The 17,528-nt window shown below is 38.8% G+C and overlaps 1 protein-coding gene across 2 annotated transcripts in view; it reads right to left on the bottom strand.

The window, feature by feature from the left end:
• The window catches only part of LOC124788100 (protein RRP5 homolog), a 178,824-nt gene that overhangs the window by 130,607 nt on the left and 30,689 nt on the right, over nucleotides 1–17,528 (bottom strand). For both annotated transcript variants that reach the window (XM_047255215.1, XM_047255216.1), the window contains 4 exons: nucleotides 10,335–10,586; nucleotides 2,021–2,244; nucleotides 949–1,165; nucleotides 122–367 (listed from right to left, as the gene is read on the bottom strand). In XM_047255215.1, coding sequence (XP_047111171.1) covers nucleotides 122–367; nucleotides 949–1,165; nucleotides 2,021–2,244; nucleotides 10,335–10,586 — 939 coding nt within the window. The remainder of the gene's footprint in view (nucleotides 1–121; nucleotides 368–948; nucleotides 1,166–2,020; nucleotides 2,245–10,334; nucleotides 10,587–17,528) is intronic.

Genomic DNA, 17,528 nt, shown 5'->3' with positions numbered 1-17,528 from the left:
TACTACCACCTTAAAATAATACTAAATAAGTCTGAACATTTGGTTATGAGAACAACAGTGAATAAACTAAATTTTTCTTCAGCCTTTATAAATGTACGTCACTAACTGTAATATAACTCACCACTTGTCCAAGATAAAAAACTGTAGCTGGATTTACACGCTCCACACTGATTTTTTTGGCAGGTAGCCAACCACGAGCATCTCCATAAAACGCTATCAATGCACCTTTCTCTGATAGATGCACAATTACACCTTCACATTCTAGACCGGGTATTAAATCGTCAGGCTTTGTTACAGGAGGCACCTTTGAAGACACTAATGAAGGTTTGAGAGTCAGCCGCAACTTGCCATCCTTCAATGACAAAACCTAGGCCAGATGACAATTATTCATTCACTTAAAATCTCTGAGAATAATCATTAATTAATGATTAACCTAATGAGTGAAAATGAAAGAACAGAATAAGATACTTCTCAATGACGTGCTGCTCTATTATAAAGAACACAATCTGTATTGCAGTACTAACTATAATTTTCAAGTAACTGTTAGTGCAAACCCAGATCTAGTACGTAGATGGTTCAAAACATTTTTTATAAAGCTGTTGGATTTCAAATTACAGCACCTTCCATATTCAGCACAAAGAAAATTTACATTACTTCTAGGCTGGAGCTGAGGATTAAGTTTTCCAAATCCATCATTAGTTGACAGGGATTAATGAAGATAAGACTACAGTTCAACCCCACAGCATCCTTTATATTTTAGCAAGGAGTGGACTAAATATGCTTGACAACAATCACAATCTTTTTTACTGCTTCTGTATGACTACTTTATGATCATTTACTAGTGATCCAAAGAAACACTGCCACTTCACTACAAGTAAAGAATCTGAAATATATATGTAACATCTTTAAATGACACACTTATCAATTTTCTTTCAGCAGAATATTTACCCTTCCATTGAATTTTAATCCCGTTGTAAACTTCTTTTCTGGATGTTGCAGTGGCACGTCAGACATATGCAGTGGTGGCACAGTAGCATCAAATAACTTCTTGCCATGTGTAACCTGCACAGCAAGACCACTTTTGACAATTTTTTTCACTATGCATCGTACCTTCTGCCCCAGAGATAGTGGATTTTTGCCAAGAGGCTGATGATCTAACTGATTTCTGTAAATAAAAGTCGGTTTATAGTGCACACTTTAATCCTAACTGTTGGCAGGCAAATCAAATAAGAATAGAAACAAATTGCATTTCTAACAATAAAGAGTCTGGGAATAACAACACATTACTGTGGTCAAAATAAAAACAAACAAACAAACAAAATCGGAAAATTGTGACGAAGATGAAATGACTAACATGATCTGAACCAACATGAATTACACACAAAACTGTGGATGACGATACGTGAACGACAGCACACATTTTGCGAAATGAAATACAAAATGTAAATGACAAGTGGAAAACATCAAAAAGTGGCATATGGTGTAAGTTTTCAGATTCCTGCAGAAAGCAAGGAAAAAATAAAATGTACCAGCTGTCACAGATGAATCCAAGGAATATGAACAGCTAGTTAAACGTTGACTTCATCATTTGATAACTTGAAATTCGTAACAACAAACCCTATACGACAGGACAGATTTGCAATCAAGTAACATGTATGTAAATTCAAATTCATGTAAATAACTTACATTCATATTCAAATGTACAACTAAACTTCTCTAAACTACCACATAAAAGATATCTTAAAACATTCCTGCCTTTTATCTGATTTCGTGTCATCATATGTCATCAACTTTTAAGATGTAAGAAAACTGCAAGCTCTTCTGCAGAATAAATTATTACCTGCTAAAATGTGCAACAAACAACTGGAAAGGTGATTCCAAGCCCAAGAGCAGCCCCCCCCCCCCCCCCCCCCCACACACACACACTTAATCTTTACATAATAAAGAAAGTCAATATTCCATACAGTTGATTACCACTGAAATGTCAGATTTAATGTGAACTGTCATGTGTAAAACTTACTTCTCAAATGTGCAGAAAAATAACCTTTCCATGAAATCGTATCCTATGACTTTGCACTTCTGTTTTGCACCTATAGGGTATAGCCTTCCCAATCTTTTAATAAGTGATACTTCTGGTTCTTTTGAAAGTTCCTTACGAATACGGAACATTGAAACTAAACCTCTTAAACCCTGGTTCTTTTTTCCAAGTCGAATGCTTACACCATTCGCATCAATACCAATCACCTGTAAAACAAAACATTATTAAAATTTATTTCTCAAAAACAATAAAGACAACAGACAAAGCTTTGAGTGAGGGAGATGTAAATAATCTAAAAGTGCACTTCATATTGTATACTTAAAATTGTGGAACACTTCAAGCTTAAAAATATTCTGTATCTCATTTCTTGTACTTAGATAAATAAAAAATATGGGTCCAAGACTTATGTTTTCTTTTTATGTTTTGAGCACATGGAAAATGTCAAGTTGCACTATGGTTCTGGCTGCACAATACATAGTACATAGCATTTAAACACACCTTACGGAACAGTTATGCTAGAGGAAGGCAATGGCATACAATTTTGAATAGGGCCTTGCCCAGTAATGAGCTGTGGTGTTCAAGTCAGTTTTCGGGCTGGTGAAATCGTCTCACATTGCAAAGCCAAGTAACAGCTTCATCTTGTACTGTGACAAGCAGGAAACACTGAAACGTTGTATCTGGATGAAGAAGTTACTCAGCTGATACCAAGACACTTTTTTTTTCCTTCAATCAAATTCACTAATAAACATTGCACTCGGCTAACACTTGGTGTTGACAACTAATCATCAATGAAATCTTTTCGTACTTCCATTTGTGTTGCTGCATTGAGATTCTGGGACATGGGTGTCACTCTCATCTTTCTGCCAGAGATTTCATTAGCAGCAATATACACCACAGAGGTCTACATTAACTGTACCCAATGCTGTGACAAAGTAACCAAGTTTCATCCAGTGCAGGCATTCAATCAATTCACAATGGTAATGGCATTGGATTTTATCTACACATTCCTGTAAAACCATCATTTCCTTCAGAAATGGCCTTAATTTGAATTTCATATGAAAAATGCATCCATTATCTGAACTGTCCTGACACCAAACCATACTTACTGAATGTTTCTTGTAAACAAAATTACCACACGTTATAACTTAACGTGCTATTTTACACTCTTTATTGACCGTGTACAGGCATTTGGTAAAACCAACTCTCATATCCAATAATGGAAATTCCTGGATGGAGCAATGTCTAAAACAAGGGAAATGCAACCACTCACCTGTAGCAAATCGATGTGTGGAACACAGTAAGACATAACAGAAAATAGCATTCACAGTAGTTTTTGTGCACTAGCAATAGCGTGCATTTGGTCGTCCAAGGGTGTGTGTGTGTGTGTGTGTGTGTGTGTGTGTGTGTGTGCTCTATTGCTAAAAAAAGAATTAGTGTTCAAAAGTTAGTGTGAATGCTGTTTTCTGTTATATATTACTGTGCTCCATGCATTGGTCCACTATAGGTTAGTGGTTGCCTTTCCTTTACCTTATGTATAACTCTCATGTACACTTCTATCACAAGAAGAGTGTCAAGTGATGAAAGTTTCGCCATATTAAATGGGAATATACATTATTATGCAAGGACACAAATAGATGCCCCTTATACAACGTGTGTAAATAGGCACATGGCACACTGAAAACTTGACAGCTATGATTCATGAAAGTGACTGTCATTGCCTGCAAGATACATGGAACACCTGTACACACAATGAAGGACTGAGAGAGATGCAATGCTCATTACAACTTCATAGACTGCATGGGAGCATTACATAAAAGAAGAAACCGCACAGGGCAGTTCAACTATGATGTCCCACACTGTCCCTAACTGATGTCCACAACCAAAGAGCTGTCATTTAACTGTAAGGCAGGCAAAATGTAGGGTCTATAGTGTCCTTTGATAAATATCCAGCACTTACAGCTGCTGTTATATTGGGGTGTATGTAAGAAGACAGCAGAACAACGTATTCTTCGCAGAGAGAGACGGTCGTCAGTGTGGTCTCTGTCTATGTACCGCACCTCAGGCTACAGTTGTTACCTACCATAGTAACTGACAATGCAGTGGTGTGTGCTATACCTGACCACAGTTTCTGCTTCTGACTCTGCTTATCAGAATTTATATGCTTGGAAAACTATTGCTGTTGCTTTTTAACATAATACTTGTTGTGTTTGCTTTATACCACCCATATTCAAAATTACAGTGACCACGTAACCACACCAAACCTATATTAACATGAAAATCAATGCTAAATGTTTTACACGCACCTTGACGTGCATGCTAAAGGCCAAAATAGCAGAATGATGTTACTGGCAGGGGTACCTCTGTACATCTCCCCATCACCTGCCTTCTTACGTGTACACCACTACAGAAAAGGCTAAAATGAACCATTATGCACTGAACTACAGGGTGACAATTATTGAACTATATGAAAAATAAAAACATGAATTAGTTACAAACTTTATTCAACATATAAACACCACTACAGGTATTTGGATTTAAGTTATGACATGTTCGATGTGCCTGCTATCATTGGCGATGATGTGGTGCAGACAACGGCAAAATTCTGCATGACCCACTTAAGTGTCAGAACATCAATGCCGTCGATGACCTCCTAAATGGCTGCTTTCAGCTAAGCAATGGTTTTGCGTTTATTTCTGTACACCTTGTCTTCGATATAGCCCCATAAAAAGGTGTAGCATGTGTTTGGATCCAGAGAATATGTAGGCCAATTGAGGCCCATGCCAGTGGCCTCTGGGTACCCCAGAGCCAGAATGCGGTCCCCAAAAACCTCCTCCAGGACATCAAACACACTCCTGCTTCGAGCTCCATCGTGCATGAACCACATCCTGTCAAATTCAGGGTAACTTTGGATAACGGGAATTAAATCATCTTACAAAACCTTCACGTACCGTTCACTAGTCACCATGCCATCAAGGAATATTGCACCAATTATCCCATGCCTGGACATAGCACACTAGATAGTCACCCACTGAGAATGAGACTTATCAGTCGCAAAATGCAGATTCTGAGTCCCCTAAAAGTGCCAATTTTGCTTATTTAACTTCACTGATAAACCAAACCATATTCACATCAAAGTCCTGTTTGTCAATTCTGAAGACAATAATGTTGGCAAAACACAACCACTGTTCCATGTCCCTGGAGCTTCAAGGCTGATGGGTTTGAATTTTATATGGGAAAAGATGTAAGTCTTCAACAACAATTTGTTGCAGTGTCTCCCAGCTGATACTCACCTGTTACGCAGCTCGTCTGATCAATTTGCTGCGGCTGGTTTGAAACACAACACACATCCTCTCGATGTTTTCAAGCATTTTCACCCTTTTTGGATGACCTACATTGCCAAAAGTGTCATCACTAACACTACCCATTCTCTCAAACTTGCGAACCAAATTCTTGAGTTTTAACACACTTGGACTGGTTGCCTTTAGCTTGAACTGGTCACAAACTTCCTTTGCGCTGCAGTTGGGCGTTACTGCTTGCATAGTAGGTCTTCACAAGCACTACATGCTCAGGCACTCTGTACCGTGACATTTTCACGTGTAAATGGCCGACAACAAGAAGGCATGTGTGCATTGTGCATGCACATACTAATTCCCATCATTTCACATGGCCAACCATGCAGTCTGAACGTCCTAACACAAACCATTCAGATGTTATGATGATTTTATTTCATGTAGTTCAATAATTGTCACCCTGTATACTAAAGTTATGATTCTCATCTAACAACTGATGATAACCGTACAGGAGAGGAAGAAAGATGAGCAAACACAATGCCAACTTCACTCAGCAGCAGTGCACGTAATCTATTTACTATGGAAGCATTACTGGGAGCCATTACATACAATCATCTTCAACAAGGGTTATGAATCAAGTATTACTGGCTTCACAGCAATGCAATTAATTACCATGATACTACGTATTTGTTAGTCAATGGGGTGATCTCAAATCACTTTTCTGACAATGTTTTTGTTGCATTTCAACACTTGTATAGATTATCTAACTGTCAAATTTATCGCCATATGAACAAGGAAGCCAAAGTGGCGCAAAACCCACTGGCTCAAGAGTAATTTGCAAACAAGACAGGCACATAAGCTGCAGAACATACAAAACATTTGTGTAAATCATGTCAATGCAGCCACACTGATGGACATCTGGGATTTCATCAATGATTAATTACACAGCTCTACAAAATAAATTTTTTTTTTCGTTGCCAGGGAAGTTTGAACGAAAATGGGATATTGTTATGATACTCATTCCGAGTATATTTGTACTTTTTCCAAATTGGCTCTGGTTTTTGAGATATAGGTTATTTGTGGAAATGAGAGTTTCATGTGGATAATATCGACTGCAGGGTCCATATATGGTGTAATGTATTTGCTACCTGTTTTTTAATTAGTGATATTGTACTATCTTTATTAAACAATTGTGCTCAGGGAGTGCATCTGTGTGGTTGAGGATTACATCATGCAAACATCACACTGTCAGCATGTGTTCAGTCCTGTTGTGCGGTGCGTGTGTTGAAGATATTGAGGGTTGTGCAGATTTGAATTCGGCGGTACTCGACATTCATTTGTTGGGCGAGGTAATCCCCGCAACAGCCGATAGGTAGCGTTCAGTGTAAACAAGAAAAATGGCGATGGTCGAAAGTCACACACATGTGCAGTGCAGCTTCAAGGAGATAGAACCTTTTCATCGTGACGTAGCAAATAAGAGGTGAGTATTCATTTCACACAAAACAATTAATGATGTTTGTTGGATGTGATTGACATGCAAATACAAGAAAGTTCTGCATAATATGCAGTATTTGTGCAATTTTGTTTTAGGAAAACATGAGTTCTTACGCCGTCTTTGCGTGAACCATCCAGATGAGTTCTGCTACATTTGTGGTGAATACGTTCTTCAAAAGAACAGGAAGAATATCACTCCTTTTGTGAAGGAAGCGTATCTGGCATATTTCGGAATTAAACTTGGAGATCAAGACAAGGCGTGGGCACCCCATAAAGTTTGTAAATGCTGTGTGGAGTGCTTACGGCAGTGGACAAAACGAAAAAGGAAAAGCTTAAACTTCGGAGTGCCTATGGTATGGCGAGAGCAGAAGAACCATACAGATGATTGCTATTTTTGCATTGTTAATGTGAAAGGTTTTAATAGGTTCAAAAAACGAAAGTGGGAATATCCCGATTTGGAGTCAGCAAGAAGACCGGTGGTGCACAGCAACGATGTTCCTGTACCAACCTTCACAACATTACCCACGCTAACATCATCAGATGACGATGTGCACGGCGAGGAATGTACAAGTAGTGGTTCGGAATACGAAGGACGTGAGACACAACCCCAGCAGTTCGACCAGAAGGAGCTCAGTGACTTGATACGAGAACTCAATCTTTCAAAGCAAGCATCAGAACTCTTAGCATCCAGGCTTAAGGAAAAGAACTGTCTTCATCCAAGTGTTAAAATAACAGCTTACCGGACGAGAGAAGAAAACCTTCTTCCATACTTCAACCAAGAAGAGGTTATAGTGTATTGCAGCAATATACCTGGACTTTTACTTGAATTGGGGCTGCCGGAATATAGATCAGAGGACTGGCGTCTCTTCATAGACAGTTCCACTAGAAGTTTAAAATGTGTTCTCCTACACAATGGCAATCGTTACGCATCTATTCCAATTGCCCACTCAACAAAACTTTGTGAAGCATATGCTAACATCAAGATGGTTCTGCAGAAAATTCAGTATATGCAGCACCAGTGGTTGATTTGTGTTGATTTGAAAATGGTGAACTTCTTGCTTGGACAACAAAGTGGATACACAAAGCACCCATGTTTTATCTGCATGTGGGATAGTAGGGCAAAGCACGAACATTGGAAGCAGAAAACATGGCCTCCAAGGGAACATATGGCTGTTGGTGAAGCAAACATCATTAATGAACCTCTGGTTAGTAGGGACAAGATTGTTCTTCCACCATTACATATTAAGTTAGGACTAATGAAGCAATTCACCAAAGCTTTAGACAGAAATGGTAATTGCTTCACATACATCTGCAATACGTTCCCTGGACTCAGTAGTGAAAAACTTAAGGCAGGAATATTTGATGGTCCTCAAATTCGCAGGCTCATCAACGATACCAATTTTACAAGTGTCATGACTGTCACTGAAGCATCGGCCTGGAACAGTTTTGTCGCTGTTGTAAAATGTTTTTTGGGCAATCATAAAGCTCCCAATTACGGGGAACTGGTCAAAAACATGCTCACTAACTTTCAAAACTTAGGAGCTAACATGAGCATAAAATTGCACTTCCTTCACAGCCACTTGGATCGATTTCCTCGTAATCTAGGTGATTTCAGTGAGGAACAAGGAGAGCGGTTCCATCAAGATATGAAAGGAATAGAGGAAAGATATAAAGGAAGATGGGACAGGCATATGATGGCAGATTATTGCTGGAATCTGCAACGTGACTGTTCTGAAGAGACCTATAAAAGGAAAGCGTGCAGGAAGCGATTCGTCATGGACGGAAAATGATATACTTATAGAGAAACTTTTCAATTATGTTTTATACGTGGACAAATGCCTATCAGGTTTTCATAGAAGATATTTATAAAGATTATTTTCTTTTTCCATTGTAGTTTGTAGCGCTCGAGTTCAGTATTAGCAATTTTTTCTAATTTTTTGAATAAATCATGCATTATCTCAAAAACTAGAGCCAAACTGCATAAATGGTTGCTATATTCGTCCTCAGCACCACTAACCCATCCTAAAGCCACTCAAATATCCTTGGCAAGAAAATGAGTGTTGACCAGTGTTATCAAACCCCAATCTGAATACAAGGTTATATTAATTAGTTTGAAAAAATTGTTTCTGGTTATCAGTCGAGTAACCGCTTCATTCAGATGTAACATTTCAATGTTTCTTGCTTCTCAAAACACAGGATGAAACTGTTTCTTCACTTTACAATGTAAGAAAATCAAATACTACACTGTTTGTAACCATATAAGAGACTATTCACTTCGATGCTAATAGTGGTGTCATACGGATGCACAGGTAAATGGTATTTTCTCCTAAATCAACAACACTAGGTTCACTGTTTAGTGTTTGAATACACAAAGCAAATCCACTTTGAATTCAATGATTTCAATTGTGCGTACAATCTGCATGAATTGTTGTTGTTGTTGTTGCTGTTGTCTTCAGTCCAAAGACTAGTTTGATGCAGCTCTCCACACTATTCTATCCCACGCAACCCCCTTCATCACCAAGTAACTACTGCAACCTACATCCTTCTGGATCTGCTTACTGTATTCACCTATGATTTTTACCCCCCCCCCCCCCCACACACACACACACACACACACACAAACACATACACTTCCCTCCAATACTAAATTGGTGATCCCTCGATGTCCCAGAACACGTCCTATCAACTGATCCCTACTTTTGGTCAATCTGCGCCACACATTTCTGTCTCCCCAATTCTATTCAGTTCCTTCCCATTAGTTATGTGATCTACCCACCTAATCTTCAGTATTCTTCCATAGCACCACATTTCAAAAGTTTCTACTCTCTTCTTGCCTAAACTGTTTATCGTCCATGTTTCCCTCATATTCATGGCTACACTCCAAATACTTCCAGAAAAGGCTTCCTTACACCACTGTCCCCACATCCACCACAGAACAGTTTCCTCTTCCTCCACCTATCACCTCCTCTCAATTCATATCTCCCAAGTCAGCTTCATTGTGTGCTGCTTCCTACCAGCTCCAGCACTGCACCACACAATTCAGCCCTTGTATCTGTCATCTCTTCCTCACTCATTTCTATTTTGCACACTTGTTGCCTCCCTCCAAGCTGCTAGCTACCCATCCCCAACCCCTCTCCTGCTTCCCACCTCTTTCTTTCTTTACCGAACTGACACAACCTTCAGCTCCAGTCCGCATGCCAAACTGCAACCCTGACATTGTGTGTCCAGGCAGCACAACGTAAGGGCATGTGTGTGTGTGTGTGTGTGTGTGTGTGTGTGTGTGTGTGTACTGCGTCTGGGTAAAGGATTTATTCCAAAAGGTAGCAGTTTTGTCTTTTCTTTGTGTGCGCCTGCCAACAACTCAATGTTTCTGCTATTTGTTACCTGGGCTCCTTTACTACCAATTATTTACGTAAATAGTGGTGAGTTTGTTCAATTTTTAGATAAAATGATATATTTAGTAATATCACACTGCACTAATGATTTAAACATATTTGACACAATATATTTACCTTTGCTTTGACAATAATTTCCCCAATATTAATTGTAGTGAATGGTGACATTGGTAGATCTGCTGATAATATTGTAGGGTCAAAAGAAAAGTATGCAATCTTAACAGTAGGCAGGATATACAGGAGCCTCGCTTTTAACTCACTGCCAACAGAATAATTTTGCAGCTTCTTGCCAGGTGTTGACAGGTGCCTCTCAGAGATATAGCCAACTTTGTCATCATTATACAACACACGAAGTCCATTTCTCAGCACCTGTCCAAAATAGATAAATCCCTATACTTACTCATGACAGACAAAATACAAAGGTAAAAGACATGCATCATTTATTTAGACGCAGGCACCTCAAGATTCATGATGCTTTAGTAACAAAATACGAATTATCAAAGTGACAGAACTATGAGGCTAGCACTGGAAGAAAGTTAACAGTCTTCTATATTAAGATATCTGTGATACGCTTATATCAATTTATTAGTTGGGCAGAAGAAGTTTGTTTTCTATACTGATGTAACACTAACTTCTAAATTAGCTACTGCAGTCAAATTTTCAAATATGACAAATTTATAAGATTTATTCCATCAAACATATCAAAAGGAAAAATGTACTAGAGAAACCCATAAAATTGTGAGACACAATTATTGGCCAGTACTTACCTAAAAATAAAAATTGACAATATACATAGACACACACACACACACACACACACACACACACACACACACACACACACACACACACACACACCGAAGCAGCAAAGAAACTGGTATAGGTATGCATATTCAAATACAGATATATGTAAATACGCAGAACACGGCGCTGCAGTCAGCAACGTCTATACAAGACAAGTGTCTGGCACAGTTGTTCGATCGGTTACTGCTGCTACAATGCCAGGTTATCAAGATTTAAGTGAGTTTGAACATGATGTTATAGTCGACGCACGATCGATGGGACATAGGATCTCCAAGGTAGCGATTAGGTGGGGATTTTCCCATAAACCATTTCACGAGTGTACTGTGAATATCAGGAATCCAGTAAAACATCACATCTCCTACATCGCTGCAGCCAGAAAAACATTCTGCAAGAACGGGACCACCAATGACTGAAGAGAATCGTTCAACGTGACAGAAGTGCAGCCCTTCCGTAAATCGCTGCAGATTTCAATGCTGGCCCATCAACAAGTGTCAGCATGCGAACCATTCAACGAAACATCATCAATATGGGCTTTCAGAGCAGAAGGCCCACTCTTGTACCCTTGACAACCACTGATTCAGAAGAGATCTCCACCCACTTGTATTCTAATGTATTTATGGACAGCCCTGCAGGATTCATGGTGTCAATTCCCTCCAGCACTGCTTCAGACATTGGTCGAAGGTAGACTTGAACATGCAAATCATATAACATGAACAAAAGTGTACTTGCTAGCAATAATATTTTCTTATCTATATTATTCTTTTTTTTTTCTTTTTCTTTTTTCCTCCTGAGAGGCATTTCCCTCACAAAAGACCAAAACCAATTCTTCCCAAACCTGCCATCTCAAAATTTTATTTTCATGTGTTTCCGACACTATATTCCAAATTGCTGGCCTTCTTTCTACTTTGTCAAGTTGTAGTTCAATGTCCATATTCTCGTCTTCCGTTTCACTCTTTTCAGTGTCCAACAAAGAAAAATAACAGAAATCACTGAAATTACATCTGATTATGATGGAAACACACAGCCAACTGAATGGACACAGGAACTATCTATCTTTCTAACCGGGCTTCAACAGGAGTTCTCCTGAGTCCAGAGATTTTTTTCTGTGAACACTGCATTAACTTGTGCTCCTATGGTTGGTTGTAACTTGAACGTTAGATGTCTAAACAAGTGTTTTGAAAACACATGTCAGACTTCCATCATCTGGACTTATCCTTAACATCCCATCAACTCCAAGATCATTAGGGCTGTAGCACAGTCTCCAATTAAGGAAGAAGTCAGCCCTATCCTCTTCAAAGGAACCATCCCTAAATTTGCTTTACTCAATTTAAATGATGATGATGTTTGGTTTTTCGGGCACTCAACTGCGCGGTTATCACTGCCCGTACAAATTCCCAACCTTTGCTCAGTCCAAACTCACCACTTTCATGAATGATGACGAAATGATGAGGACAACACAAACACCCAGTCATCTCGAGGCAGGTGAAAATCCCTGACCCTGCCGGGAATCGAAACCAGGACCCCGTGCTCGGGAAGCGAACTCAATTTAGAGACATAACAGAACACCTGTACAGCTGCACTCACAAGTAAAAATTAAAATATTAATGAAATTTCCACTGTGCACAGGAATATTTTTCAAGCCAAACTTTGTAAAAGGTCAGATAAAAAAAAGTCTCCAAGACCAGATAGACCACTGCCTTGATCAACAATGTTTCATGAAGTGAGGTATGTGATCTCATTGCACAACCTGACTCAAAGCTCTATTTTGTCAATACTTCCGTCTATTTTCCCCAATTCCTCAGAAGTACTTCTGCATAACTTGTACTGGATTAGCACTCTTGGAATAAAGGTTACAACAGGCAAATTATCAGCTGTGAGGCCTATGAAGTGTTGGATATCTCAGTTGGTAATGTGTTGCTTACAAAAGCCAAAGATCCAAGTCAAGGCACAGGACAGGATGACCCAAAAATTCATTAACTTCTGAAAATTCGTTGCTTCATAGAACAATGTAGGTAGAGAGGTAAAAGTTGAGATATGCTTGAAATGACATAGGGTTTTATTGAAACCAAAAAAAGGTGCACACAATGATAAGCAGATGGTGCTTCATGTGAAACAAAAACAATAATTAGTACAACAATTGATTTTTAGCAAAGATGATGTTCTTTATAGCAACTGCTCAGCATGTCAACCATCACTCATCAACAATACCTGTAGTGGAGGGACAATGTTGCGAACAGTATTGTACAGCACATCAGTAGATATGGTGAGAAATTGCCATCGGATGTTGTCTTTTAGCATCCCTAATGAAGTCAGATGGTTGAGGTATATTTGTGACTTCAGGTAACCCACAGCCTTTTCATCACAACAGTTGAGGTCTGGGGACCTGGGAGGCCAAGCATGATGAAAGTGGTAGCTCAGCATGCAATCCTCACCAAACGATTCACACATGTAACAATATGGGTTGGAATGCCGTCCTGAATAAAAGTCGTATCTTCCAGCAAGTATCTGTCATCTAGGCTAGGTGTGATCTGACTCTGTAACATATCTGTGTATCTCAAACCCACCACATTGAGAGTCTGAAAAGCAGCACCCTGCATTTCCTTGAAGGAAAAGGGTCTGATCATGACTGACTTAGTAAATCCACACCACACCGTGACTTTCTCGTCATGTAATAGGGTTTCGATGACAGTTCTAAGATTTTCAGTAGCGCACATTCTGCAGTTGTGGATACTGACAGAGCCTCAGAGTGTGAAATGGGCTTCGTCAGTCCACAACACGTTAGACAACCTGTTTTCATCTTCCTCCATTTTTTGAGGTAACCATACTGCAAATGCTTTCTGCAACTCAAAATCTGTGGCTAATAGCTCATGGCGGCGCTGCATTTAGTATGGGTAGCACTGGAGGGAAAGCCTTCATGTTCTCCAAACAGCACCTAGAACCACATATTGGCCAATTTTTGCACTCGTTTTTGGTTTCAATAAAACCTTATGTCATTTCAAGCACATGTGTCAAGTTTTACCTCTCTATAGGGTGTACATGTGGACAACAAAAAACTCCCTGATTATCTGGTTAAAAATACACTTTTTCCCAGATGAAAATACACTTTTTCATGGGTAAAAATACACTTTTTCTGTGTTAAACAACATATTTTGGAAAGACCTTTGATGCTGCAACATGTACACTACATATTTTCTTATTGCAAAAGCATAAATACGAATTCGATCAAATCCAGCATATTAGTTTCCAAAGAACTGAAACCAAGATGGTTGGTTGGTTGTTTCGGGGAAGGAGACCAGACAGCGAGGTCATCGGTCTCATCGGATTAGGGAAGGACGGGGAAGGAAGTCGGCCGTGCCCTTTGAAAGGAACCATCCCGGCATTTGCCAGGAGCGATTTAGGGAAATCACGGAAAACCTAAATCAGGATGGCCGGATGTGGGATTGAACCGTCGTCCTCCCGAATGCGAGTCCAGTGTCTAACCACTGCGCCACCTCGCTCGGTCTGAAACCAAGAGTGTGGTGCACTTTTTTCAGCCAATCATAGCTCACACCACATGAACTTGCCAGCCAATGACAGCAGATACTCAGAGCATAGGACACGTGCTGTAGTCAGACAATAGCAACGTCATTGTTAAGTAGCGTGAACACACAAATAGGAAAAGTTAATGGTTTAAATTAATGAACACAGTATATGGCTACAAGAAAAGCTATGTTTTCACATACAATATTGGTCTTCTTCGTGTGTGTTGCCCTTTAATATACATCAGACACAAATGTGCCAGTAAAATTTTAACTAATGATATACATGGCTGGTATTTTGGGTGAAAATTTTTTCTAAGTGGTTGGTCTTCAACTTTTGAATGAGAGTCAAATGCTCTGTGATTTAAGAAATTCATCACACATTCTCACACATAACATAGTTTACCTTGTGTAAAAGGAAATTTTCTTTGAAAGTAATGCTTCTCAAACTACCATTCGCAGTATTTTCCTGCAGTCTATTAAAAATTTACATGCATTTCAACACTTGCCTGAGAGCGCCAGAAAACCGGTGTTACTGTGCATGAGCAGCTATGATGATATAGGAAGCCCATGCTTGGCGATTGCTGTGCTTATATGCCTTTTGTCCCATTTCTATTTGAAAATTTGTGTTTAGTGGGACATCATATGACCATGTGCAGCACTGTGACACGTTGTTCGGAGGGGATTTACAGAGTTATTGCACTTATGCCAGTTGTTTTATCATATCCTATCCAGACAAGGAATGCAAAATAAAAGAAGCAGTTCTTGGCATAATATTCATTTCAAAACGAGACTCTATAACTCAAAGTACCCTAACACTTTGCTAACAGGTGACGCTTTTTTATTTTTTTTTTAATTACTCTGGGATACTGTTATGTATTACTTCAACACAGGTTTACATCCACACAGCACTGCAAAAAGCTAGTAAGAAAGAATACAAATTTCTTGCAAAAATAAAAAAGATATTGTTTGTATACACCAAAACTAAGGACAGTAAGTTTTCCATTACTTTTTCAAGCAGTATAAAAAATTAACAAAGTTATCTCTGAAGCTCAGAAGCTGTATAACTGTCAGTTTATATTCTAATCCAGGGGTAAATATAAAGCCTTGTAGGGAGTTATAATTGTAAAACACGGTGTGCTGCCAGTCTATAATTTACCAAAGAACAACTTTCTGTGAACAACACAAATTAAGAAATAATGTGAAACCTAGACAAGGTATCAGACAATGGTTGAAACGTCTCGCAATCGAGAACAGTTTTTCACAGAAGTAAAATTTGTTAAATTCTTCTAACAGACAGAACATCAGAAATACTCCAACAACATCAGAATTTCATAAAACATATTCAAACGCATAATTAGGCTTAAATTGCACATTCTTATATCAGATTCACACTGAAGTAAGACCCTACCTGGCATTCAGCCCTCAGTGAGGTTTTTGGGATGCCAATTTTCTTGGAATACCAGTAGTGTATTGTCTTGTTTGGTTCTTTATTATGGCATTATGCTATATGTTCCAGAAGATGAAAATGTACACTTGAAATTCAGTGAACAGTTAAAACCAGGCAATAGTGTGGAATGAAACACTCCCCTTCAAATAAAAGATTGATAAAAGCCAAATTTCTTGAGCAAACCAACAAAAATAACTTCACTGTTCTGAAACTAATAAAATTTTAGTCTTCCATAATTATGTGAATGTATTTTAATTCACTAGATAGCTCCCAACCACAACAATCCATTTTGTTTTCACCTGAAGTGATAGCTGTAAACAAAGAGGGAACAGCAATATCACGAAACGTAAACACTGGTCACATGAAGGCCCCCCTCCCCCCACCTCGCCCATTACTTGTGCACCCTAGAAAAAATTTTTCAGCTAGCATACGGCTGCTTACTACTACTGCTTATACAGCTGATAGACACACTTCAGGTAGCCAGACGCTGAAGATGGTGGTGCTCATGCAGAACTTCAGCTATGAGTATGCCCATGAACCTGCTGGCATCTGCTCAAACAAACCTAACGTAAACAGCTGTGACGTTACACTCATCAAAATCATTTTTTTGTTACAACGTATTGCGCAGTCATCATCCTAAACGCTTTGACACATTTTGCTGTCAGCATGCACGTGTGTGTGCTGTGTTTTGTTGTTGTAAATGGCCCCCCCCCCCACCCCCAATAAAGTTTTATTTTGCTATCATTCTCTCATTTATGTTTTGTTGCTGCAGTATTATTCTGCATTAGCGACCTAAAGTAAAATTCTTTGTTAGAGTGTCAGTTCTTACCTACTGAAATTACAAAAAATTAATGGAAACTAAAATAATGAAAAATTTCCAGCATTCTAAAAAATTCTCGGGTTTTTATCGGTTGTTTCCCAGATGAAAAAATTCCTGGGTTTTTTCTCGATTTCCCAGCAGTCCTGGGGTGTATACACCCTGTCTCTACCTACATTAGTCCGGGAATTAGTGCATTTTCACATGTTAATGGACTTTTGGGTCACCCTGTATATAACACAGTTTTAAAAAAATTACAGATAGAATATGATAAGGCAAAAAGAACACACAAACACATGTTGGGTAATATTAAAATTAAATAACACACCTTTTTGGAGAAAAATTGGGTAAATTACTTCTGAAACTTCGAATATCAGGTAGATTGTTGAAAACGAAATAAGAAAACAAATGGTCAGTTTAGCTTTTCATTTAAAATCTATAGAACAATATTTATGGAGTATGTATAATGACTGCATTTACAGATTAATACCTCAAACAGTTCTGGGATACCATATATAGACCCATGCTGAAACACTCACATTATTACACTCCTAAATACTCAGTAAAATACACAGGATGGTCAGAATCAGTTTGAAAAGCTTGTAAGCATGTTGAAGGGTAGGTTGTACTGATGAATAACTGTTAAGAAAAAAATTTGATACACTGGAATGTTTCCCAGATAATTAACACTTAAGTTAGCCAATCAGACCATGGCACGCATA

The sequence above is a fragment of the Schistocerca piceifrons genome, chromosome 3 (assembly GCF_021461385.2).
Source record: "Schistocerca piceifrons isolate TAMUIC-IGC-003096 chromosome 3, iqSchPice1.1, whole genome shotgun sequence".
NCBI lineage: Eukaryota > Metazoa > Arthropoda > Insecta > Orthoptera > Acrididae > Schistocerca > Schistocerca piceifrons.
This window is presented reverse-complemented; position numbering and strand designations above follow the sequence as displayed.